This window comes from Calypte anna, chromosome 11, assembly GCF_003957555.1.
Source record: "Calypte anna isolate BGI_N300 chromosome 11, bCalAnn1_v1.p, whole genome shotgun sequence".
In the NCBI taxonomy this organism is placed as follows: domain Eukaryota; kingdom Metazoa; phylum Chordata; class Aves; order Apodiformes; family Trochilidae; genus Calypte; species Calypte anna.
Genome location: NC_044257.1, coordinates 18812728 through 18838919, shown reverse-complemented (window position 1 = coordinate 18838919; position 26192 = coordinate 18812728). Strand labels below are relative to the sequence as shown.

At 60.1% G+C, this 26192-nt stretch overlaps 1 protein-coding gene across 4 annotated transcripts; it reads left to right on the top strand.

Moving 5' to 3' along the window:
• Positions 1–337: 337 nt before the first annotated feature.
• CBFA2T3 (CBFA2/RUNX1 partner transcriptional co-repressor 3) lies at positions 338–25765 on the top strand. 4 transcript variants are annotated; one of them, XM_030457537.1, is made up of 12 exons: positions 338–651; positions 15539–15685; positions 16801–16878; positions 18062–18303; positions 19064–19153; positions 20485–20666; positions 21126–21382; positions 21934–22019; positions 22216–22411; positions 22507–22575; positions 23597–23784; positions 24546–25765. In XM_030457537.1, exons 1-12 carry the CDS (start codon positions 414–416, stop codon positions 24825–24827), a joined length of 2055 nt encoding a protein of 684 aa, XP_030313397.1. In that variant the 5' UTR covers positions 338–413; the 3' UTR covers positions 24828–25765. The 4 variants fall into 4 exon arrangements, with proteins under 4 accessions (XP_030313397.1, XP_030313398.1, XP_030313396.1 ...); XM_030457536.1 differs by having other exon boundaries at positions 339–651; positions 23594–23784; XM_030457539.1 differs by lacking the exon at positions 338–651 and adding an exon at positions 7301–7397 and having other exon boundaries at positions 23594–23784.
• The last annotated feature ends 427 nt before the right edge of the window (positions 25766–26192 follow it).

The following is a 26192-nucleotide window of genomic DNA, read 5'->3' as shown; positions in this document are numbered from 1 at the left end:
CTGTGCTGCACCATGCTGGCTGTGCCATGGCATGGCATGGCATGGCATGGCATGCCATCCTGCACTGGTCTTGTCCTGCCATGCCATTCTACTCTGCCCTGGTGTCATCCTACCCTGCTCTGGTGCCACGGTGCCACCCGGAATGGCTCTGCCTGTGCCAGGCTGCCCAGCGCCGGTCCCTGGCGGTGAGGAAGTGAAGCCGGTGCGAAGGGGAAGTTGTTGGGAGGTCAGCCCAGAATGGCTGATAGGGAACAGAGCTGGGCTTGGTCGCAGATGGTTCCTGTTGGGGAAGGACACGGGTGCAGCTGCCCGGCCTCCCCCCACCCGCTGCATTATCGCTGCCCGGCAGCTGTCACCTTCCCCCTCCTCGCCATGGGACACGGCTCTGCTGCCACCCCGGCCCCGGCCGTCACATGAATGGTCCCTGTGGCAGGGCAGGCACCCAGCGGGCAGGACACCCTGCACCCCCTCATACATCCCCTGTGCTCAGCATCCCCCTCCCCACCACCACTCCTCTACCACCTCTGGGAGCTGGTGGGGCTCGGGGCAGCGGGGTGCTGACACCCCCTGCCCCCCTCGGGATGCCCGGGGGACCCCCCAGGCTGGACGGGCACCCCTCGTGGGCCAGGGCAGCAGGCAGGACCGGCCAAGGTAAGGCCGGGGCAGTGATGGGAGGAAGGTGGTGGGTGGCTCTGCTGTGTGCTGTGACATGTTCCGTGCTGTGTGCCATGTGCCATGCCGTGTGCCATGTGCCATGCTGTGTGCCATGCTGTTTTCCATGAGCTGTGCCATGCCACGTGCCATAGAATCAGACATTTGGGTTGGAAGGGACCTCTCAAGGTCATCCCGTGTGCCATGGCAGAGGTGGTCCCCACGGGTGGCTGTGTGCCCACTGGTGTGTCCCCAAGGGAGCCAGGCCATGGCCAAGCCTGCAGCACCACGGGGCACGGTGGCACAGGGACTTTTTTGGGAGCCCCCTCTGCAATCGACCTTGCTGTAATGTGTACCAACCCCCAGTTGGGTTTTATTTTGGGGCCTTACCAGGTGGTTTTGTACATTCTCGTTCAGTGGCTCACTTTTGGCTTGGGGAGCACATTCCCACACTTACTGCTCAGCCACGTCCGGGTCCTGCATGGTGCCGGTTTGTGCCTGGGGGGGTCAGGATCCATCCCTGCAGTCTCTCCAGATCCCCTCTTCACTTGCAGCGCAGCAGCAAGCGCCTGGAGCATCCCCCTGGCACCGGCACGACACAGGGGTGAGGGGCACCACACCCCCCGGCCTCAGGACCTCTTGAGGGGGGCGGGGGTTGTGATGGGTGCGGGCAGGAAAGCGGCTGAGTCACCGGCGTTTGTCTGCCCGGCCTGAACAATGCTGGCCCCTTGCCTCGCTTCCTCTTGCACCGCGCTCCGGCCGCAGCCCCCTGCCCCTCTGCCTCCCCCTGGCACCCACCCCGCGGGTTGGGGGGCACCTGGAGGACCAACCTGGGGGCAGAGCTGCACCCACCGTGCCGTGGACCTTGGGGTCCCGGCCCCCAGCCCCACGATAACCTTTGGTGCATCCCGGGCCAGGAGCACCCACCCGGGAGGAGCCGGGGGGGCTGCGGTGAGGGGAAGGTGGCAGCGAGGGTGAGGCGTGCAGATTGCTGCGGGCTGGTGGAGCTGCCGGTTGGGAGCCTTTTGGCAGGAGAAATGTTTATTTTGTTGGCCGGGTATCTCTGCAAACTTCCTGATTTCCTCGCGGCCGGCCAGGCAGTGATAGGGCTGGCGAGGCCCTTGCCTGCCCCACGCTCCGGCTCCGGCTCGGAGCAGAGCCCTTATCTCCCGTGTGCAGCGGGCAGGGAAGAGGTGGAGAAAAGGAAATGAAATACAACAGAGGTGCCACTTTTTTTTTCTTTTTTTTCTTTTTTTTTTTTTTTCCCCTCTTGATAACAAGCCCTGCTTTTAGTCTGGGAACTTCGAAACGATGCAGGTGGCCAGACACAGCCACCGTGTCCCCCGCTGCCACCGCACAGCTGGACGTTGTGATGAATCCCAGACCTCCGTGGCATGGATTGATCCTGACCTCCCCAGTGCCACAGCCCCATGCTAGGCCATTTTTGGCCCCGGGGAGGGGTTTTGCAAGCAACCCCAGGGCTTTGCTGCTAGGCTGTGCTGCACCACATCCCATTGATTTTTTCAGGGATGAGAGGTGGTGTTGGAAGCTCGCTGCAAGCTAATTAAATTCCCATTGTTCCAGAGCCCTGCGCAGGCAGTTACAGCACGGGGAGAGGTGGTGGGCAGCTGTGTACCCCTGGTTTGGAGGGAGAAGGGGGAATGTTAACCCCACGGGAGCAGGTAGGGTGGCTGTGGTGCCAAGGGGTTAGCCCACGGCTCCTTAGACCTTTGCATCTCACTGAGGCCCAGGTGGTTTTAGGGGGCAGGCCCCGAGTGTATGGCTCTCATCCTCCTTGCCCAGCCCTGGAAAAAGGAGCAGTGACATGGAGAGGACAAGGGTGTAGAGAAGCTCAGCATTTTGTTCAGCATCTCCCAGAGAATTCCCACTGGATGAGGACAGGGCTGGCAGGAGTCTCCATCAGTGCTGCCACCATCCCTGTGCACCCCAAAGCTCCATCTCCCAGAGGCAGGGCAGCACATGGCACCTTCCCGTTTGAAATTAAAATACTTTCCAGGCTCCCCCTGGCAAAGAAAAGCTGGAAAGCTTGGCCCTCAGCAGCCCAGAAACCTTCAAGCACCCAGAGGAGCCGCGTTGCATCCCTGAGTCTCCTGGTGTTGAAGCCAAGCCGGTGATTTCTGGGAGCCTGTGGTATGAGGCAGGGATGATAAGCAGTGGGGACCAGTTTCCCTCTGAATGCCACAAAGCAGGAACGAATCTGCCAGCCAGGAAAACAGGATTTTTATTTTTTTAATGTTATGGAAGTTGTGTGAAAGCCACAAAGCCCCCCCCCACACACACAGTATGCTTCCACTCCCCTGGGGAGCTTGCTCCTTCCTTCCAGCCCTCAGCTGAGCAAGCCTGGGCTGGGGCGGCTGTGGGGCGGGTGGTCCCGAGGCTGGGGACCCCCACAAGTGGGTGAGGAGGGAAGGCAGGCGCAGACAAAATCCCCCAAGGCTGGCGAGAGGCTCTTCCTGCCCAGCAGATGTCCCGGTGGCGGATGCAGCTGCGGCGGGCGATAGCCGGCGAGCGGGCAAACCGGCTCCCCCAGCCCCTGGCTCCCCACCAACCCCTTATCTCCTCCCCCTTCCCCCTATCTTACCCCCTCCCCCCTTCGCCACATTCCCCGATCACTTAACGCGCAGGGAAAAATGCACCATCAGCCGAGGAGTCTCTTGCTGCAAGAAAAATGCCAAGGGAAATGCACCCGGGGCTGCTCCCAGCCGTGCTTGGTCCGGGATGGAGTTAAGCACCCAAATTCGGGCCGCGGGACCACCTGAGGTCACAGCGACCCTGCCCAGCCCCGGGGGATGCTCGGAGCAAACGGGTCCCTGTGCAGCATGGGGACCCTGCCAGCAGTGGGGGGTTTGCATCGCTCTGGGGCATCCAACCCCACCCTGAGTCCCGCACCGTGACCTCCCCACGCTGTGCCGGACAGGCAGAGCCATCTCGAGGAGAGCAGGGGTGCTCAGGAGGGATGGGATGGAGATGGAGCCACCCAGACGGACAGACAGACACAGGAAACCTGGGGCATGCCGGGGGCTGTGCGGCGGCACGGCTCGGTGCCTTGGCCTCCAGACAAGCCGCCTGCAAGAGCTGGGTGGTGGCAGCACCCCGAGCACACCACGGAAGGGCTGCTGGCACCCATGGGTGCTGCTGGCAGTGGGTCAGGTCTGCCATGGCTGGGCGGTGAGCCGGCGAGGGGATGATTCAGCGGCGGTGCGAGGGGGAAGGTGTGATAAAGCAGCACCGACGTGGGCTTTTTTAAAAAGCCTGAGGCTTGCGAAGGGGGGGGGGCATGCAGCCTGAATAGCAAACGGCTCTTACCGGGAAGTGGGGGGCTGAGCGAGAACCCGGACTGGGAGCTGGGGACAAGGGGGACAACATGGTGCTAGTGGGATGTAGGGTGAGGGGCTGAGGGAGACCCACAGGGAGAGAAGCAGAGGTTCAGGGGTGATGGTTGGTGTGGAAAGGGACCCCAGCACCGCGGTGGCTGCAAAGGCACAAGTGGGACATGGGGCTGCTCTGGTGACAGCCTGATCTGGTGGCACCCCCTGTGTTGCCCCCCAGCCCGCCTGTGTGTCCTCGATAGCAGGGAAGGGGGGGGTCATGTGCAAGGACAGATATGGGCCTTGGTGGCACGTGGTGGTGACCATTTCCTACCAGGGCTGGTACCAGTTGCCCTCATCTGCACCCAGCAAGCACCTTATCTGCTAGCACATGCCACACCGGCCCCCATGGGCTCCACCCTCACCCCCAGGCCCTGCCTCAGGGACCCCCTGTGCCAGCAGCAGGTCCTCACCAGCTCTCCCAGCCTGTGCACTCCCAGACAGGATGGAGAACATCCATCCCTCCTCCCCACGGGTCAACGAGGACCCAGGAGCAGAAGCAATGGCTGATGGTGCCCACACACTCCCGTGGGACCATGACACCCGTGGGAGCAGGGAGGAGAGCATGGGGGGAAGACGCTAGCTCCTCAGAGAGCAGGAATCACCATCATACGTGGGGCTGCATCATGTTCCAGTGTCACCCACACCGAGTCCATCCAGGAGTTTCCACCTTCTCTACTGGGTGGAAACTTGGTGGGGCCTCATCCTGTTCCAGATTTGCCCGCAGGGAAGGATTGCCAGGTCCTGAGCTGGGCTGGATCCAGGCTGGCTATCGAGTCCTGGCAGCCCCTTATCTCCCAGCCCGGCCATTCCTTTTTGCACTGGGTGGCTGGCACTGCCGAAGTGGGGCTGGTCCCACTCTCTGCCTCACTGTGCCACATCCACCCCCCCGCACCCAGGTGGGGTGGGCTGAGGGGTGGGGGATGCTTCCCAGTTACCCCCAGGGATGCCAGATTTTGCTTTGTCCCCCTCCACGGGACCCCCACGGCAGCACCCAGCCCGGAGTGGACAGGGAGAAGGGCACGAAGAGGTTAAGCCGGGGAAGTTCGCTCACTCTCGGCAGTGATTTAAACCAGACAGAAAGGTTCTGTCATCCATCACGCTAACAGCCAGATCATTGTGTTTTAAAGTGTCTGTAATTGCAGCAATACCGAGACTGGGAGGAAGATAAAGGCTGGGAAGATGCAAATGCAGAAGGGGAAGCACCAACCCTCAGCACCCAGCAGGGATAAAGCCCGGGAGCCCTGGGGCCAGCCCTGCCTCCTGGATGAGTGGGGACAGCCCTGGGGACGGCAGGAGGGTGGCTCAGGCCACCTCCGCCCTGCCCCATCTGGGTTGTGGCTCAGGGCGGGAGCTGGAGCATCCTTGCAGGATGGGAGCACCCCCAAAACAGCCCAAGGAAACAAAAGCAGGGCCTGGGGTGGGCAGGGAAGGGTCCCGAGCCGGTGCTGGCTCCACCGGCTTTACTCACAGTCTCACAATTTATAGTGATTTAGTTTGCAGCTCACAGTTACCCCCGGTTTTGCCCAGCAGTGGGGACTTCTCTCAGCCTTCTCTCAGGGATCCTCGGGAACAGTTTGGTGACACCGTGGGGAAGAATGGTGACAGCCTCCACAAGGAGGTGGCCATGGGTGCTGGGGGGGGGCTTTGTCTCAGCCACCGAGGCCACGTGTAGCCTCTCCAGCAGGGAATTATTGCCATTCCTCCCAGGCCTGCCAGGGAAAGCGAGCTAACACAAATGTTTATTTTCACAGTCGTGAATTACGCCTTCAATAGACCAAAATTACAGACTGTGCACACCCAATCCAAGACAAGCAGACCCCACCACCCAAACTCCAACCCACGCTACCCCACACACACTGCAGTGCATGCTGTGGCCTCCTTGGATGCCAAGATCCCTGCAAAGACCCCGTGGTGTCTCTGTTCAACTTCAGCTCAACCCCTTCATTTACACCTCAAATTAACCAGGAGCTGGAGGAAGAGATTGTGGCTTCTCCTGGCAAATCCCTACCAGGAGCCCTCAGGCAGGTCCGTGGGGATGAGTTTGGGATTGAGGAGCTCCCACTGCTTTGGGGTCTGAGGCCACAGTGAGAGTGTCAGGGCAGGACATGGCAGGTCTGGGGGGAGTAAGGGGAACAAATCAGGGCTGGAGGTTGAGGTGGGGTGGAGGGGGCTGGGTTGGGGAGCTGCAGCACCCTCTTGCTGCAACCCCATCAGTGGGGTGACATTCAGGAGAGTGGCTGTGCTGTGACCACACAGTGGCCATGAGATGGCCATCAATAGGCTCACGGTGGCCTTGTGGTCATCACTGGGCTCATAGTGGCCATGAACCAGCTGTGTAGTAGCCATGGGTACCTGTGCTGTGACCACACAGTGACAGTGCCATAAAGTGCCTCACCGAGGCCAAGCAATGTCCCCATGCACACCCCCGATGTGGGGACACCCCCCCCGGTCCTGCTCAGCCCCCGGTGCCGTTCACCCCCCGTTAACCCCGTTCAGCCCCTCAGTGCCGTTCAGCCCCCACGTCCCCGTTAACCCCCCCGGTTCCGTTCAGCCCCGGGGGTGCAGTTGACCCTCCCCCGGTTCTACTCAGTCCCTTGTCCCCGTTCAGCCCTCTCGGTGTCGTTCACCTCCACGTCCCCTTTAACCCCTCCGGTGCCGTTGACACCCCCGGGTTCCGTTCAGCCCCGTATCCCCGTTCAGAACCCCGGTGACCTTCAGCCCCCGGTGCAGCTGACCCTCCCCTGTTCCGTTCAGCCCCGTGCCCCCCTCCACGCCCCGGTGCAGTTCCCCGCCTGTCCCCATCCCTCCCCACCTCCCGTCCCCCCGTGTCCCGGTGCCGGTGGCGGTGTGGCTCCCCCTGCCGGTGCCGGTCCAGCCCGGTCTAAGGCATCGGCGCGGGGGGGCCGGGCTCACTCCGGGGCGGGCTGCGGCGGCGGCGGCAGCGGGCGCGGGGGCAGCCCGGCCCGGCACGGAGCGCGGCCGCCGGTGCCCCCATGGCCGCCAGCCGGTACCGGAGGATGCGCCGCCGGGCAGCGAGGAGGGGGTGAACGGACCCGGAGGATTTATCAGTGTTTTTGCTACCGCTTCTCCGGTTCCCCCCCCTTTTTGGGGGGGGAGCGAAGCGCTCCGACCCCCGGGCTGGCGGCCCCGGGCGGTACCGGGTGCGGCGAGCGGCGGCGGGGGGCAGGTGCCGGGGGCAGCCGCCGCCGCGGGGCCGCGTTCCGCCCGCACCGGCCTTAACCGGGCCGGGGCCGCCGCCACCACCGGGGGCCGCTGCCGGCTCTGCCCGCTCCTGCCGGCCCCACCGGCCCCTGCCTTGGGACTTACCTCACGCCTCCGCCACACCTCAGGACGGTAAGTGCCGTCCGCCACCGGGAACGGGGACTCCCGGTGCCCGTGGGAGGCTCCCGGAGGAAGAGAGGCGGGGGATGCTGCCGGTGCCCGGGGGATACTCCCGGTGCACAGGACTCTGGGAGGCTCCCGGGGAGTGCTCCTGGAGGAAAAGGGACTGGGGATGCTCCCGATGCCCGGGGGATGCTCCCGGTATCGGTGAAGCTGCCCTCGCGCAGGGGACGGGGATGCTGCCGGTACCCGAGCCAGCGCGGTCCCCGCCGCCGCCGTCTCCGGGCGAGCGGGCACCGGAGCCGCCGTCGGTGCAGCGGGCAGCGCTCGGAGCGGTTCCTCCGGGAGAGGCAGGGCGGGAGCGGACCCCTCTCCCCTGCCGCGGAGGGGCCGGGGCTTTGCCTGCGCTCTTCTCCCCGTCCTCGGCAGCTCCGAGAGCCGGGGACAGCGTGGGGTACCCCGGGGAAAGCCCACGGGAGTTGGTGTCTGCAATCTTTCCCCCGGGGAAGGATGTCCCTGCATCCCTTCCTCCTCGGAGCTTCTACATCCCGCTCCGGCCGGCACCGATGTGGAAATGGAAGCCACGTTTTGTGGCTTAGGAAGAGCTGATCCACTCGGGAGAGTTTGTGAGACCAGCCTCGGGGCCGGTTCGGGATGATTTTCCAGCAACCCCAGGGCCGGTTCGGGATGATGTTCCAGTGACAGCAAGCGAAATTCTGTGTTTACAATTCGAGGACGTGTGTCCCTGCTGGGGACAGGCACCGTGTCCTCTCGGGGGACAGTTGTGTTGGCTGTGGATTTGGGAAGGAAGGATGGCTCGGATGGCTCGGGGAGCCTCCAGCTCGCTGCTCACCCTCTCCACCATCCAGCCCGGTCCCGCTCCTCCGGCCGGGGCCTGGCTTTGCTGCGGGGATGCTCTCGGCGAAGCGATGGAGCTGGCACCTCGGTGACACCCAGCCGGCTCTCCCTGTCATCCCTGGATGTTGTCTTTGGATCCCGTAGGGCGTTTGGTTCTCTGGTTAAACGCACCTTTTTTGTTGGATTTTGGGGGTTGTTTTTGCTTTTTTCCCCCTCCCCTCTATTAGCCAAGAAAAGCTTTGCAACTTTGCTTCGGTTTGGGAGAGGAGCCGCTGCTGGGTTTCATTTTCTCGGGTTTTTTGTTTTTTTTTTTGTTTTGTTTTGTTTGTGGGGTTTTTGGTTGTTGTCTCTCCTTTTTTTTTTCTTTTTTTTTTTTTTTTTTAATTTGAGGTCACGTGCATGGTGACAGTGGCTTTGAGTCGAAGCGACGGTCTCGTCTCTCTCGCTTAGGAAGAGCTTTTGAGCTCTTCCCTCTGTTCAGGAACAAAGAGATTTTTTTTAATTATTTTTTTTTCCCCTGCCTTTAATTAAAAGGAACACTAATTCTCCTCTCCTTTTGCCGAGCGACTTGGAGACTGCAAAAAAACACCCCCCGTCTGCTCGGCACGGCTGCGGGGTGAGCTCTGCTATGCTGCGGGGCACGGAGAGGTGGGGAAAGCGGCTCCAAAGCCCCCGGGCAATGCAGAGCAGCAGCCGGGGAGGATGCTGACAGCCCCGGCACCCGCCGGCCCGGGGTGAGGAGCCCCCCGAGGCCACCCAGGCAGTCGCTGGGGTCTGCAGGGGTGGCTGTAAGCAGGTCCCTGCTGCACCGCACGTTTTCCGCGGAAGGAGAAGTTTGGAGGGTTTGTTTTTTGGGAAAGGCAAGTGGAGATGAAGTTGGCTGTGCCGAGGGGTCTTTCCCTGCCGGTGTCGGCGCTGGCAGGTAAGGTTTTACCCAGGGAAGGGGCAGATGTTTTGTTTGGGAAAAAAAAACAAAAACCTGCAGAGCTTGGCTTGTAGGGAAGAAAAACCGAGCTGTGCGTGTGTGTGTGAGGCTGGGTGCGGGGTGGGTGCTGGTTTCAGGCAGCGGGGCCTCGTGTGGGTGCAGGATTTGTCCTTTAAACCAGAAACTCGCAGGGTGTGGGGTGGAAAAATGCCCCTGTGCTCGGGCCTGACTTGGGCTGGGAGGGTTGAGCAGCTCCCCGGGCTCTGTGCACGCGTGGCCAGGGGGCCGTGGGGCCGGCAGGTCCCTGCTGACATCCCCCGTGTCCCTTCAGACGGGTGGAAAACCCCGGGCAGGATCCCCCGGGTGGTAGTGGCTGCGCCGTGGAAATCGGGTCCGGGCTCTGCTGGGTGCTGGTTTAAATCCGCGGTGTGGTCCAGAGGGTACGTGGGCTCCCTGCCCGCCCCCCCTGCCCTGTGACCACCCAGGAGAGGGGTGCGGAGTTCTGCGAGACCCCCCGGCTGGGGAGGCACCCCATAAATGTCTGTGGTTATGTCTCTTTATGGGGGACGGTGTGTTGATTTGGGGGTCCAGCAGGGCGTGCAGGGCTGCCAGGGAGGTGTCCGTGAGTGTTGGCTGCAGGGTAGGGAGCCAGGACCCCCCCCAGGAGGGCACAGAATCCCCCCCACCAGCACTGACACTGTTTTGACCCCCGGCCAGACTTGTGCAGAAGGTTTTGGGCAGAGCAGGGGGACTGTCTGGGTGCTGGGAGGGAGCTGGGTGCAGCCCGTGGCTCCAAAACTGGGCTCGAACCCTGCTGGGGGGTCTTGAGGGGCTGCGGGTTGGATGCTACAGCCCTGGTTTGTCCCTTTGGATCAGAGGTGGATTGAGCTGCTGCAGCAGGATGGGGACAGGCGGGTCCCCAAGCTGGGGCTGGTCCTTGTGAGCTCCGTGGTGGCCAGCGTGGGGTATGAGCAGGCTGGTGGCACAGGGGACAGATCCCTGCCCGGGCACCGCTGGCCTCAGTGCCACTGCCTTCTTCAGGGCTTATTTTTAGATTTCCTCAAGCTTGTTTTCTGCCGTCTCTCAGGCTCCCCAGGGGCAACCCCACCTTGACGAGCCCGTGGAGCTTTCCTTTGGAAGATGCTGACCACCGTTTTCCAGAAAACTTCCCAGGGATTTCCTGTTTATTTTGCAAAATTCTCATTAATATTTTTTTTTCCTGTCTTGCTTGAATCAACCTCACAATGGGCAAAATCGCCTTGAAATGGAGCCCGTGGCTTAAAAAAAAAAAAAACAACCCCAAAAAAACAAAAGAAAACAAACCACCACAAAACAGACAAAAGAGGCAGTAAGGCAGCAACCCAGAGGCTGTGGGGATGCACGATTGGATCCAGCAATCCCTTGGAGCTGTTTCCATCCTGGCGGCTGCAGGGCAGGATCCGGCGGGGGGTCCCCGGGGAGCCGGCGGTGCCTCGGCGTTCCCACGCTGCAGGGACCTGGCCGGGAGCTTCCCGCCGGCGCTGGCGGCTGGAGGGGAGATGTTTTCCCTTCCCCAGCTATTCTCCGCCTCCAAAACCCCCCAACCCGCCCCCCCCGAGTGCCCTGTCTGCCCGTGCCACTTGTTCTCGCTCCAGCCACCAAGGCCACCTTTAGGCAGGAATGTCCCTGTGCATGCGGGTGGCTGCAAAAAAAAAAAAAAAAAAGTGGAAATCGGAGCATTTTAGCTCCAGTTTTAGCACCGAACTTCTCCCTGACCTCCCGGGAGCGTTCAAGCCCTGAGGTGTTGGGCTGTTCTTTTTGGGGTGCTCCTTTGGCAACGGGGTGGTGGATCGTGCACAGTGGTGATGTACCCACAGCCCTCGGGCTGAGGAGGTGGAGATGTGGGTGTTCCCTGGGTGGGGGGAAGCTCCGGCCAAACCCCCCTGGGGGATCAGCCGCTGCCCAGGTGCTGCTGGTGGGACGGGTCAGATGGTGGCATCAGGGTGCGATGACGCAGGCAGTGCCTACAGCAGATGCTGTGCCCCGGCTGGGGGGTTTGGAGGGGATCCTTGGCCATCCCACGGCTCCTCCAGCAGCAGTGGGTCAGTGGGACCCCCTCCCCCCAGCCTTGACCCCCTGCATGGGGGAGGGGACCTCCAGTTCCCAGCCCCTCTCCAGCTGCTGTTGACTCACAGGCTCCGGCGCCGAGTCCTCGGGGCTGAGCCCGAGATGCTTTTTCAGGCAAAGCTGAAATGCACAAAATGTTCGACTTGTAAAATATGTAGCGTGAGAAAATAGCCTTTTCTGCTCTCCTCCACGCTGCCGCCGCTCCCCTGCCCCATCTGCTCGCTTGGAAAGCTTCCCGCAGCCGGGGAGGGGGGGTGGCGAGGGGCTGACGGCACCAGGGGTCCCTTGGCGATCACTGCCAGCTCAGCTGGAGAGTGGCACCCACCCCTTGTCACCGTGCCGAGGGGGAGGTGTTGTCCCCGGGTGGTAGGAGGGGTCCCGGGGATAGCGCGGGCACCTCCGGGATGCGCTCGGTCCATGAGGATGCTGCCGGCGCGGAGTCTCCTCCATCCTCCTGCCCTTCCTCCACCCTTCCCCATTCCGAGGTTTCTCTCTCTCGGGACACATTTTTGGAGCAAACACGGGGCTGGAGCCAGAAAAGCCAACCCAAGGTTGTGCCACGGGCACTGCAGGCACGGGGGATGGGACATGGCACGTCCCATGGGGTCTGGGCTTTCTAAAACAGGGGGGCAGAGGAGGGTGCAGGGAAATACCCCAAGGAGGCACCTTGGCAGCCCCCGGGCAGGCCGGGAGGGAGCAGCTTTTCTGGGGCTGGCGACGAGCCACAGTTTTCACCAGCCACCTCCATCCATCATTATCTGGGCACGTTTCGGATCCTTGCCAAGAGCAAGGTGGGGAAGGGGGGGAGGTTTGCAAGCATGCTTTCCCTATTCCCCTGCCATCCTTTTTGCTGCCTGTGTGTAATTAACAGAGTAATTAAAAACAGGATGAGTTAATTGGTATTCATTTATGTGGCAGATGTTTTTAATTGAGATACGAAACAATTTACCTGTTTACATAAACAATAGCAAATGAAGGCTTGTAAAACAGAGAGGGCACAGGGTTTTGTTGTTGGGGTTTTTTTCTGTGCTGCTGTTTTTGGGTTTTGTTGTTGTTGTTGTTGTTTTGAGGCCAATCCAACCCATCTCCCTCCTCCCTGGCCACAGGGGAGCAGGAGCTGGCTGGCACAGCCTCTGCTGGGCTCAGGGGGTGGGTTTGGGGGCAGCTCCTCGGGGCTGGAGAAATGGGGTTTGTTGGGCTTGGGGTGCTGATGTTTGTCACTGCATGGGTGACATGGGGACAAGGTGCCCAGGTCCTCCCTGGTTGTGTGAGGAGCATTGCTCATGGTGGGACACCCCAAGGTGCTGGTGCAGGGGCTGCTCACGTTGGGAAAGTGAAGAAAATCAGGATGGATCTGAGCAGGGTGAAACCTGCTTGGCTCCCTGTGCTGGGTGGGTGGGCAGTGAGTGCTCTGGTGGGTCCCAGGACACGGGTGGGCAAGGTGAGGATGGTGCATGAAGGCTGGCTCACTAACCACTGCCAAGGGCAGCTCCAGCCCAGCTCAGCCCCAAGGGCAATGCCCAAAGCTGTGGGCTGGTTGGCATGGCAGGGTCACCCATCCTGGGCCAGGCTGGCACCTCCCTGGGTGGAAGAGCAAGAGAGAGCCAAGAACTGCTTGAGCATCCTTGTGATGATCCTGCAGGCAGGGCCCAGGTGCCTGGCAGGGCTGAGCCCTGGCACAAGCAGCACATCTGTGTCCTTCTCCCCTTGTGGTGGCCTTCGCCTGTGGGGAGAGGTCCCCACACCAGTGCCCTAGGGGTTTGGTTCATGGTCCCCAAAGCGTGTGCAGGGGACACGTCAGCCACAGGATTACTGCTGGGGTGGGCAGCATCCCTGGGGCATCTTCCAGCTTCCCTCCAGCATCCTTCTGCCTCCGCCCTCCTCTCTCCCCTTCCACGTTCAGCTGGGGATGAGCCACCTCCCAGCTGCCTGTTGTCACCCACCCCCAGAGCCACCATGGCCCTGAGGAGGGGATGGGTGCAAGGGGACAGACACCACCCGTGCCCTGCAGCTCCCAGCAAAGCTGCCAGGCTCTCCCGCACGTGGCGGAGAGAAGCTCTGCGTGCTTCCCTAAATAATTCCAGCTGGGATGGCTCTGTGTCCCTCCCCATCTTATCGGGGAGTTGTTCTTGGCCCCCGTGGCAGCAGCAGCTGAGGAGCAGGAATGCTTTTGCCTTTGTTTCGGAGGCAAGCCTGGCTTCAGGGAGAGACCAAGCCAGGAGAGACGTCGCCTCCAGCATCTGGATCTCATTTGTGGCCATTTGGAGAGCACGGAGGATGCTGGGGTTTTAATTTTTTTTTCTTTTTAACCCCTTCATCACTTAAGGAAGCTCAGCCCAGCCTGGCAAGGGAGGGTTGTGGGAAGCTGGAGCTTTCTGGGCAGTTTCTTGTCCTCTCCATCCCTGTTTTTGGAGAGAACAGCCAGCCTAGGTGCTCACCAGGATTGTCACCTCCCTGTCTCCCTCTGTTGTAAGAAACAGGGGGGCTTGAGGTCACAGAAGGGTTGCAGGGTCCAGCTGGCCCCAGGGGGCAGGGTGGGGGACACCCACTCCCTCCAGTCAAGGAGAAAATAGTAATCTTTTTATTTTTCTATCATTACTTCTTCATCTGGGCTGCACAGGCCTAATGGAAACCAGATGGAGGAAAACAGACACAGCCCTGAGCGGCTGGGACAAATTACCCCAAAGAAAGAGGAAAGGAGAAAAAAAAAAAAAGGAAAGGAGAAAAAAAAAAATTCCAATAGAGTTTGAGTGGTTCTGGGGAATGATTTTTTGGAGGTTCTCCTCAAAATCCCCTTCACCCATCACTGAGCACATCCCATCCTGCAAAGGGTTGGTACTGGGGCTGGATCTGTTGGGTAGCCCAGGCTCTGGTTTGGGCATTTCTGGGCCTGCAAAATCCCATTGAGTTTGGGGCCACCCCTCAGCCCCAGGCTCACCTGGCAGTGGGGGAGCAAACATCTCAGGAGAAAAATTAGGACTTGGGGGACCAACAAAGCAACATGAAAAGGAAAGAGAAAACTGAGCCAGGCTCCATTTCCCTGGTGTTTGCTCAGCTTTGTGGAAACTTTCCTCCTGATGGGAAGTGGTGGAAAAGGAGTGTTGGTGCCAGAGGGAGTGGATCCGTGGTTTCTCCTCAGCATGGGAAGGGATGGTGTGTGCCAGGGATGCAGGCAGGGATGGGGATGCAGGCAGGGATGGTGCCAGGGATGCAGGCAGGGACCGGGGGTTCAGGCTGTCCCCAAGCCACTGCAATTTGTCCCCACACCCTGTGACATGAAGAGTGGGGACTTAAGCAGTGGGGAAGCTTTTCCCCCAGATGGGCATGGCCATGGGAAGACAAATGAAAGGTGTTTTCCTGAGATATCTGGGCACAGATCCAAAGAAAGGACCGTGTTATGGGGCTGGATGCTACACGGTCCAAAGGATTTTGAGGATTTTAGGGGAGAAGAGAGACAAGGGGAATCCCCTTCTCCCCAGTCCTTCATGTGCCACCTCTGGCAGCACCTTGCTCAGGCTGGGGCCCTGGTTTTATTTAGCCAGGACAATGTGCTCCTGCAGGCTCAGTTAATCTCCAGCAGTTGCAGGGGATTAACCACAGAGATTAGAGCAGCGCTCACCAGCCCTGCCCGCCGGGCACAGGGGGACCCCGGGGACAGCTGTGCCCCCTCCTTCTTTCTTTGGCTGGTGCCAGCACGGGCTGGGGGGGCAATGAGGGACCCCCAATGGTCACCTGTCACTGCACGAGGGCTGTGCCACCCCCTTGAGGAGCTGGTGCTGTCACCCTGCCCCAGGGATGCTGCTGCCACGGGGGGTTTGTGTCCTGCCAGCGCTGCTGTCACCAGGATGGTCACCGATGGGGGTGGGGGTCCTGTTGTCACCACGGCTGGTGGCAAACCCCGGAGCTGCCGGCTGTGTGTACCCCCAGACGAGCTGTCAGTGAGTGGATGGCCAAGCTGTGTGCAGGAGAGTGCTGGGAGGTGACAGTGGTGGCTTTGCAGGGACACCCACCCATGTGGCAAGTCGGTGCTCAGCCCTGTCACCACCACCCTGCACCCACAGGGCACCGTCCCCACCCTTGTGCAGGGTCTGGTCACCATCCCCATCATCCTGCAGGACACCAGGCACCATCCCACTGCCCACGAGGGTTGTTGACACACCTTGTGCCGGGGAGCAGGGACACCCAGGTCATCCCCCAGGGTCCCCTCTTGTCCCCAAGCCCTGCTGGGTGCTGCCCCGCTCACCCCCACCCCCTCTCCCCGCAGATAACGCGGAGCCGGGGGCTGCCACCATGCCCGACTCGCCGGCTGATGTCAAGACACAGTCCAGGTCCACGCCACCCAGCATGCCACCACCGCCACCCGCTGTCACCCAGGGAGCCACACGTCACCCCTCCTTCACCGCAAACACCAGTGAGTACCAGGGGCGGGGATGGGGACACCAGGTAGGGAAGCTGCTTGGCTTCCCGTGGCCACCAGGTCACCACCCACGGTGGGCACGCCGTGGGGTGGCACCGCCTGTCCTTGACCTGGGCTGTGCACCTCACATCCCAGGTGACCTGTGTGACCGTGGGAAGCGTTGTGGCCATCACCAGCAGTGCCCTGCCAGGTGCTTGGGGACAATGACGTGGCGTTGTCACTGAATGGTGGCAGGGAGCAGCGCATGGCCCTGGGTGCTGTCACCTGGAGAGACCCAGCTGGAGGATGCTGTGGTTTGGAGGAGTCCCTGTGGGTCAGAGCTGGTCTCACTGGTAGTCCTGGATACTTGGGGACTTGTCTGCATGTGGCACCCGGTGGTGGCAGGGACATCCTTGCCCTGCCCAGGCCATGGTGTGGTGGCATCAGAGGATTTGGTGAGGGTTTGAGATCTGAGACCTCAGTCTCGTGGTAGCTCTGGGGGAGCCCCGAGGCACTGGCTGCACCCGTGGTCTGTGGACTCCTGGCATGGGGTATTGGTCCCCACGCTGGTGTCACCATCCTGGCAAGGGTCAAGGCTGGTCCCTCAGGGAGAGGTGGTGGCCATGCCAAGCAGTTGCTCCAGCTCTGTCGAGGTGTATCCCAGGTGTATCCTAGGTGTATCCCAGCCAGGAGCTTTGCTTTAGGTGCTTCTTAGAAACCTCAGACGGGGAGAAAACTCCCCCAAAGCACACACAACCCCCTTCCATTCCCCCCCAGCACCACTGCTCACTGCCACAGCCCTGCTGCCCTCTGGTCAGGAACCTCCTCACTCTCACCTGTGCTCTCAGGGGTTTTGCTTTTTAATCCGAGGCCGGTGGCAGACTTTTTTTGTTGTTGTTTTTGTTGTTATCCTGAGTCTCGGGGAAGCATCCCAAATCACCCAAACTGCGGGGACCGCGCCGGGCAGCCCAGCATCCCCCTGGCTGTGGCGGGATGCGGGCACCCGGCTCCATCCCCGGGGTAGCCCCGGAGGAGCATTTGCTCGCTGGGGATCCCGTGCTCCCCTTCTTCTCTGGCCGAGAGCTGCCCCCTCTGCTCTCTCATCATAGCGTGTTTTATTTTGCTTGCAGATCGAGACGCTGCCCCCCCGACGTTTCTGCCCCGCGGCCGTTTCCATGGGTGCTTGAAATGGTCGATGGTCTGTCTTTGTAAGTAAAATGAAGCGGCCGCAATCATGAGAGACCCGAGAGCTGCAGCAAACCCCTCCCCAGAGCTCACCCCGAGAGCCTCAGGGTCTTCCGTGCCATCCCCCTGCTCCCTGTCCCGGCGGGTCACGGGGATGTGAACCCCGTCCCCGTCCCCGGGGACATGTGCGAGGTCTAACTTAGGCACGCACCTGTCGCCGGAATAAAAGCAGTTGTGGCCAAGGGGTTATTTTCGGCACCTCTTTAGCCCAGGGGCTGCCGCTGCCCCCGCTGGAGAGCGAGCAGGAGCCCGGCAGGGCGGGCAGGGCAGGCAGGGCAGGCAGGGCGGCACCGGCACCGCAAGGTTAGTGCCATCCCGGGGACCGGCGCGGGGTGGGGACCCGGGGTAACGCCTGTCACGGCCCCGGGGGGCTGCACCGAGGGGCTGGGGTGGGGGCAAGGGATGTGTCACACACCCCCAGGTGTCCCCTCCCCGGTGCTCCGGGCAGCAGGGCTGGAGGTGGTGGCATGCTGCTAGCCAGGCTGGGCGCTGGGGGAGATGGTTGGTGGTTTCTTTTGGGGTAGGGTATTAGGTGGTCTCCAGAGGTCCCTTCCAGCCTTGGCTGTTTTGTGGTTCTCCCTGGGGGGAGCCAAGCAGCCCCTTCTCTTTGATGCCTTGGACAGGGGGAGTGGTTTTAAGCTGGAAGAGGGGGATTTAGGTGAGACATGAGGAAGCAATTCTTTGGGGTGAGGGTGCTGGGCCCCAGGTTTCCCAGAGAAGCTGTGGCTGCCCCATCCCTGGCAGTGTCTCAGCCCAGGTTGGATGGGGCTTGGAGCACCTTGGGCTGTGGGAGGTGTCCCTGGGCATGGCAGGGGTGGTGGAACTGGATGAGCTTTAAGGTCCCTTCCAACCCAAACCAGTTGGGTTCTCTGATTCTATGAACACTGAGGAGCAGGACCCTGTCCTCCCTGTGCTGGGACACACACAGCACCCCATCCCTCCCCACACCCCACAGCTGCCTCCTGCAGCACTGGGGACCGCCCCAGGATGCCATCCCAGGGATGCAGCAGCATCCCAAGCCCCCTGGGGTAATGCTGGCCCTGCAGTACCCCATGGGATGCTCCTGTCCCCCCATCCCAGCCACGTCCCCCGTGGTGCCAGACCACAGCCACCCGCTCTGACCTCCTGTCCCCTCTCTCCTGGCAGTGATGAACGGGAGCAGCCACTCTCCAACCGCCATCAACGGGGCCCCCTCCACCCCCAATGGGTTCAGCAATGGGCCGGCCACCTCCTCCACTGCCTCCCTCTCCACCCACCAGCTCCCCCCAGCCTGCGGGGCCCGCCAGCTCTCCAAGCTCAAGCGGTTCCTCACCACCCTGCAGCAGTTTGGCAATGACATCTCCCCCGAGATCGGGGAGCGGGTGCGGACCCTGGTCCTGGGGCTGGTGGTACGTCTGCCTGGCACGGGGTGGGGGTCATGTCTGGGGTCCTGAGCTCTCCTTTTGGGGTGGGGATGCTGCAAAGGAGGGGGCAAAAAGAGGGTGCTGGTGGTGCTGGGTTGACTGACATCTCCTCTTCTGTTCTGCTCTGGGGAGGGCAGGGCTGGGTCCAGCTCTGGGGTCTCCAACACAAGGAGGACAGGGAGAGGTTGGAGCAAGTCCAGAGGAGATGCTGGGAGGGCTGGAGCAGCTCTGCTCTGGAGCCAGGATGTGGGAGTTGGGGGTGTTCAGCCTGGAGAAGAGAAGGCTGCAATGGGGAGAGCTTAGAGCACCTTCCAGTGCCTGAAGGGGCTCCAGGAAAGCTGGGGAGGGACCTGGGACAAGGGCCTGGAGGGATGGGATGAGGGATGATGGCTTTACACAGGAGAAGGGGAGAATTAGGTGAGACATTGGGAAGAAATTCTTTCCTGTGAGGGTGCTGAGTCCCAGGTTTCCCAGAGAAGCTGTGGCTGCCCCATCCCTGGCAGTGTCTCAGCCCAGGTTGGATGGGGCTTGGAGCACCCTGGGCTGGGGGAGGTGTCCCTGGGCATGGCAGGGGGATGGAACCTTATGAGATTTAAGGTCTCTTCCAACCCAAACCCTTCCATGATTCTGTGAAACCCTGGAAAAATGAGAGCTGTTTTTCCAGCATCTCCTGGGGCTGGCAGAGGTGTGCAGGGCAGGCAGGGGGGAAATGGCTGCTGTCACTGAGGCCAGGTTGTCCCCACAGAACTCCACCCTCACCATCGAGGAGTTCCACGCCAAGCTCCAGGAGGCCACCAACTTCCCGCTGAGACCCTTCGTCATCCCCTTCCTCAAGGTGGGTTCCCCCCACCCCGGGGTGCTGTGGGGACCAGGGGGTTAGTGTTGAAAGCAGGATTCAAGGGGGTGGCTTTAGGGGTGCCCCTGTCCCTCCTGGCCACTCCTGTCCCCTGTTGCATGTGTGGAGTCCCCCAAGGCCAGGGCTGTTTGCAGTAACACGAAGGGTTCTGCCCACTTGGTGACCATCTGCAAGTCATTAAATAGCCCCTTTTTTAATATTTGTGTTTGCCTTTTTAATTTCCTGACCCTGCATTGTCAGGGGGGATTTGCCACTCATTGGCACTCCTGGCAGCACCCATCTTCAAGCCCAGCATCACCTGCCCCTCTTTTGAGGAACATCAACAAAGAAATACTTCCCCCCCCCAAAAAAAAAAAGTCCCTTTTTCACCCCATGGAGCAGGAGAAGGCAGAGCTGGGGTGAGGGTGACACATCTCAAGGCTCAGGGGTTCTGGTGGGTGCTGGTGGCCCCATGGTTGGAGAAGCTGGGAGCCATCCCCAGCCTGGCACCCTGCTCCCAGCTGTTCCCATCCAGATGTTTCTCATTATCCTTAACTGCAGCCAGCCGGGCTGGGCACGCTTCCCAGCCTCGGGGGCTTGTTTTGGTGGGGTTGTCCCCCCCCTCCTCAGCCCAGCTGGGGAAGGGGAGGGTCCTGTCCCACAGGCAGGGTTGGGCTGTGCAGCAGCTGCTGAAATGGAAAAGCAGAGCTGGTAAGCGGGGTGCCCAGCAGTGAAGGGGCTGTGATGCTCTTGAGATGGGAGATTTGGGACAATTTCTCCCTGGAAAGGGTTGTCAGGACCTGGCCCAGGCTGCCCAGGGCAGGGCTGGAGTCCCCATCATCCCTGGAGTCGTTTCCAAGCCACAGAGATGTGGTGCTGAGGGACATGGGGCAGTGGTGGCCTGGGCAGTGCTGGGTGGTACTGGGTGATCTTCAAGGTCTTTTCCAACCCAACCCATCCTGAGATGATTCAGTGCTTTGTTCTGGCTGCTCTGCATCCTCCAAGGGGCACACACGGTGGGCAGGGGGCTCAGATCTGGTCCTCAGGTCTCAGAGGGACCAAATGGGCTGAAGGTTCAGGTCCCCAGAGTGTGGACAGGGTGATGATGGTGGCTGAACTGGGTGAGGGTGGTCGGTGCTCCAGAAGCCTTGCCAGGATGCAGGGGGGTTCACCATGAGGCCAGACCCCATGGGGTGCCACATCCATGTCCCCCAGCATCCCAGCTGCCTCTCAGCGGGGTCCCAAAGATGTCCTGGGGTGGCTGGGGGGTGGCTCTGGGCATCTGGGCAGGGGTTCTGCTGTCATGGACCAACTTCTGGCTCCCACCCCAGGCCAACCTGCCCCTGCTGCAGCGGGAGCTGCTGCACTGTGCCCGCATGGCCAAGCAGAGCCCGGCCCAGTACCTGGCCCAGCACGAGCAGCTGCTGCTGGATGCCAACACCTCCTCCCCCATGGACTCCTCCGAGCTGCTCCTGGAGGTGGGAGAGAGCGGCAAGAGGAGGACCCCAGACAGGTGAGAGCTGGGGATCTGGAGCATGAGTGTGCCCAGGAGTGGCTGAGGGAGCTGGGGGTGCTGATCCTGGAGCAAAGGAGGCTGAGGGGAGACCTTGTGGCTCTCTGCAACCCCCTGAGAGGAGGTTGGAGCCAGGGGGGGTCGGACTCTGCTCCCAAGGAACAAGGGATGGGACAAGAGGAACTTTTGGCCTCAAGTTGTGCCAGGGAAGGGTTAGGTTGGAGCTTGGGGACAATTTTTCCCTGGAAATGGTGGAGTCCCCATCATCCCTGGAGGGGTTTCCAATCCCTGGAGATGTGGTGCTGAGGGACACGGGTTGGTGGTGGCCTTGGTGGCAGTGCTGGGTTGGCCTGGGTGACCTTAAAGGTCTTTCCTGACCAAACTCATTCAGTCTTTTCGGGGACATATCCCTGCGGGGCCCGCTGGGGACCAACCTCCTCCCCTCCTCCCTCCCTCCAGGACCAAAGAGAACGGTTTGGACCGAGACCCTCTACACCCCGAGCACCTCAGCAAGCGGCCGTGCACCATGAGCCCGGCACAGCGCTACAGCCCCAGCAACGGGCTGGGACACCCCCCAAACGGGCTGGGACACCCCCAAACAGCCCCTACCCTGCCCCAGCACTACCGCCTGGAGGACATGGCCATGGCACATCACTACCGTGACAGCTACCGCCACCCCGACCCCCGGGAGCTCCGCGAGCGCCAGCGGCCCTCCGGTGAGTGCCGGCACCCCTGGGGTGTGGGAGGGGACAAGGGGGACAAATGTCCACCACTCGCCACTGGGCAGCTGTCCACCAAGCACTTCTACAGTGCTGATTAGATAAAGGCAGCTCAAAGAGGTCATAAACATCTCCTTTCAGGTCACAGGACTATTTTAAAAACATCTGGGATGGGTTTTTTTAACTGTTTTTGTTTAACTTTGCTTTTAGTAAATGTTTCTGAGTGGGTTTTAACTGTGCTTAACAATGCTGTTCAAAACTGGATGGTTTCTTGGTGGAAGTTGGTAAACAGTATTTCCACAGAGCGGCTCCTGAGTCGCCTTTCTCTCCTCATTAATTAATCATTAATCAGCTTCCCTGCAAAAATCCAAACCCTGTGAGCAGAGCTGCTGAAGGAACACCGTGTGCCCCTCGGTGTGCAGCTGTCCTGGTGGCAGTTGGGGGATGTACAATTGTCCCTTTTGCTTAGGAGGGCTGATGATGGGGTCTGGGGACACCCCTCCTCAGGGAGAAGGGTGTTCTGACCCCTGTCCCTCCTGTCCTCGCAGCGGTGCACGGGGCACGGCAGGAGGAGGTGATTGACCACCGGCTCACCGACCGGGAGTGGGCAGAGGAGTGGAAACACCTCAACAACGTACGTAGTGACCCCCCCAAGCCTCCCAGGCCACCCTGGAGGGCTGGCATTGCCCCCTCCTTTCTTTTCCCCTCCATCCCCCCTGCCCAGGTCTCCTCCAGAGCGTTTCTCCCTCAGCTGGAGCAACTTCACAACTCTGGCACAGCCCAAATCTGGGGTTCCCCCCCCTCCCCCTGACGTTGCCCCCTCCCCACAGCTGCTGAACTGCATCATGGACATGGTGGAGAAGACGCGGCGGTCGCTGACGGTGCTGCGGCGGTGCCAGGAGGCCGATCGCGAGGAGCTCAACCACTGGATCCGGCGCTACAGCGACGCCGAGGACATGAAGAAAGGCAGTCCCCCCTCCGCCCGACCCCACAACAGCTCCTCCACCCCCGAGGCACCTCAGTTAGGTATTGACCTTCTCCGGGCTGTCCCTTTCCCCCAGGATGGCTTCCGAGGGGACAGCCACCTCCTAACAGTGTCACCCTCCCCGTCTCCCCCACAGACGCGCACCGGGAGTTCGCCCCGCGGCCGCTCTCCGGGTACATGCCAGAGGAGATCTGGAGGAAAGCTGGTGAGTGCCGAGGGGGCACCCAGCCCCGTGCTGAGCTGCTGGGGTCTCTGCTCCATCTTCTGTAGCCCAGAAATCCAACTGGGTCCTGGGCTGCATCCAAAGAAGCACAGACAGACAGATGGACAAGGGAGGGGGTTCCCCTGTTCCGCTCTGCTCTGGTCAGACCCCTCCTGGAGCTCTGTGTCCAGTTCTGGAGTCCCCAACATCAGAAGGACCCAGAGCTCCTGGAAGGTGTCCAGAGGAGCCACTGAAATGCTGGGAGGGCTGAGCAGCTCCCTGGGAAGCCAGGCTGAGGGATTGGGGTTGTTCAGCCTGGAGAAGAGGAGGCTCCCAGGTGAGCTCAGAGCAACCTTCCAATACCTGAAGGGGCTCCAAGAAAGCTGGGGGAGGGCTTTGGACACGGGGGGGTAGGGAGAGGAGAAGGGGAATAAATGGGTGAAAACTTGGAGAGGGGAGATTGAGGTTGGACATGGGGAAAATCATAGAATCATAGAAGGGGCTGGGTTGGAAGGGACCTCAGAGATCATCAAGTCCAACCCTTGATCCACTCCCCCCGTGGTTCCCAGCCCATGGCACTCAGTGCCACATCCAGGCTCTTTTTAAATATCTCCAGACACGGAGAATCCACTACTTCCCTGGGCAGCCCATTCCAGTGCCTGATCACCAGACAAAATATTCTTCCCTGTGAGGGTGCTGAGCCCCTGTCCCAGGTTTCCCAGAGAAGCTGTGGCTGCCCCATCCCTGGCAGTGTCTCAGTCCAGGCTGGATGGGGCTTGGAGCATCCTGGGCTGTGGGAGGTGTCCCTGGGCATGGCAGGGGGTTGGAACTGGATGAGCTTTGAGATCCCTTCCAACCCAAACCACAGCATGACTCTGTGACCCTCTCCCAGTGGTTCTGGCAAGGGTCAGGGTGGGTTTTGGGACTCAGGGTGAGCACTGGCACTGCCACAGAAGGCAGGGGTGGGGGGGAGCATGGAGATGAGGTCCACCCCGTGCCAGGCCCGCCCGGTTCCTTCCAGAAGAAGCCGTGAACGAGGTGAAGCGCCAGGCCATGACGGAGCTGCAGAAGGCAGTGTCGGACGCCGAGAGGAAGGCCCACGAGCTGATCACCACGGAACGGGCCAAGATGGAGAGAGCCCTGGCTGAGGCCAAGCGGCAGGCATCGGAGGACGCCCTGACTGTCATCAACCAGCAGGAGGACTCCAGCGAGGTGGGTGGCAGGAGGGGTGCCAGGGCTCATGGGTGCTCCTGCAGCAAACGAGTTGGCAGGGGCTGTGTGGGCCAGAGTGGGTGAGAGGGGCCTGGGGTGATGGTACAGGGGGGCTGGCGGTGTCATGGGGTGGGGAAAAAAGAACCCACCAGGCTGGGATGATGGAGTGCATGATCCAGGGTGGGGATGTGTGATCTGGGATGCTGTGCATGGTCCAGGATGGAGGTGCATGGTTCAGGGTGATGTTCATGGCCCAGGATGAGGGTGCATGGTCCAGGATGGATGTGCATGGTTCAGGATGATGTTCATGGTCCAGGATGAGGGTGCATGGTCCAGGATGGATGTGCATGGTTCAGGATGATGTTCATGGTCCAAGATGAGGATGCGTGGTCCAGTATGCTGTGCATGGTCCAGGATGGATGTGCATGGTTCAGGATGATGCTCCTGGTCCAGGATGGGTGTGCATGGTCCAGGATGCTGTGCATGGCTCAGGGTGATGTTCATGGTCCAAGATGAGGATGCATGGTCCAGGATGCTGTGCATGGTCAGGGTCCAGGATGGAGGTGCATGGTCCAGGATGCTGTGCATGGTCCAGGATGGGTGTGCATGGTCCAGGATGCTGTGCATGGTCCAGGATGGATGTGCATGGTTCAGGGTGATGTTCATGGTCCAGGATGAGGGTGCATGGTCCAGGATGCTGTGCATGGTTCAGGATGGGTGTTCACAACCCATGGCTGAGCTTTCTCCTTCCCCCCCTTCAGAGCTGCTGGAACTGCGGGCGCAAGGCGAGCGAGACCTGCAGCGGCTGCAACACCGCCCGCTACTGCGGCTCCTTCTGCCAGCACAAGGATTGGGAGAAGCATCACCACGTCTGCGGGCAGACTCTGCAGGGGGGCCCCGCCGTGGGGGGGCTGCCACCGGCTCCAGGACAACCCGACGGGGTGGCCACCGTGGCCAGCAGCCCCGGCGAGACGGGCTCGGCGGCCGCTTCCCGCGCCGGCACGCCGGCCACCCCGGCACCGCTGGAGAGCGCGTCCCGTTGAGTGCCACCCCCGCTGTCACCGCTGCCACCGCGCTCCAAAGGACACGGACTGCACTCGGGGTGACTTCCTCACAGCTACCTGACTCGTGTGACCTCCGAAACGACCTCTCTAGCTCTCAAAATTAATCCTCACGGATCCTCAAACTGGGCTTTAAGTGGAGTTCAAGGCAAATACCGGTCTTCTCTGTTCTCTCTCTTCAGTCCTTCTGTTGGCTTTTGATTTTTACATTTTCTTGGGTTTTTGTTTTTTTTTTTACTATCAGGAGATTGTCGTTCATTTTTGCTGGTGGTTTCTGAGATTTTTGGTTGGTTTTTTCCCTTTCCAGACGAAGGATTTGGCTGCAGCCTCAACACGCAGCAGTGTGGGGAGAGCCTGGCCCCGCATCAGCGCTGCTGAGGAGGAAAGAAACGTTGAGGGTTTGATTTTCTTTTTTCCTTGGTCTCTTTCTTCCTTTTTTTTTTTTTTTAAATTTTCTCCCTATTTTTTTTCCATTTTTGTAAAAAACGAAACAAAAAAAAAAAGAACAAAAAAACAAAGAAAACAAAAAAGAAAACGTCGGACTCTTGGGCTTTAAGTAAGAAATTGTAAAAAGAAAAAAAAAAAAAAGGAAAAAACCACACACACAAAGAATAAACAAACAGAAAAAAAAAATAAAAATCCAAAAACCAGACGAGGCCAAGTCAAGGCACTTGCCGGACGCTCACCTGTAACTACCTTGCTAGCTAGCCAAGAACAGACCAGACTCACCTCTGCTCCAAAGGAAATCCAAATCCAAGGAAGATCCAAACGTCTCCACTGCCAAAGTTCGTTTCGTTCTCTTGTCGCTTCCTTCCCTTCCCTGCAAGGATGGACAGACGTGCCCCCGGGGCTTTAAAGAGTTTCTATTAAAATAAAGCAAAAAAAAAAAAAAAAAAAAAAAAAGGGTGGTTTTTGTTTTAGAAAAAAAAGAATTAAAAAAAATAAAGAAAACAACAAAACCAAGCCCCGGAGATGTGGCTGGGGAGGGGAGATGGTGGCTGAGAACCACCCGTGTGGGCACAGCCAGAGCTGGCACATCTCTACCTCTGCTCACCACCCCCTGGAAACAGAGAATTTAAAACAAAAAAACAAAACAAACAAAAAAAGAGATTAAAAGACAGATTTTGGGTTTCTCCCTTCCTTGAAGCATCACGGCTTGACACACCCTCCCCCAGCCCCTGGCTCTTGGGCTGCTCCCACCCCTCCCTCCTGCGTCGCATTCTTTTTTTTTTGCAAGGATTTTTTTTTTTTTAAGGGAAAAAAAAGAAAAAAAAAAAGGAAAAAAAAAGGAAAAACTGGACCATGTCGGTGATTTTGTATTTCTGGCATTGTTGTTGTACAAAGTGC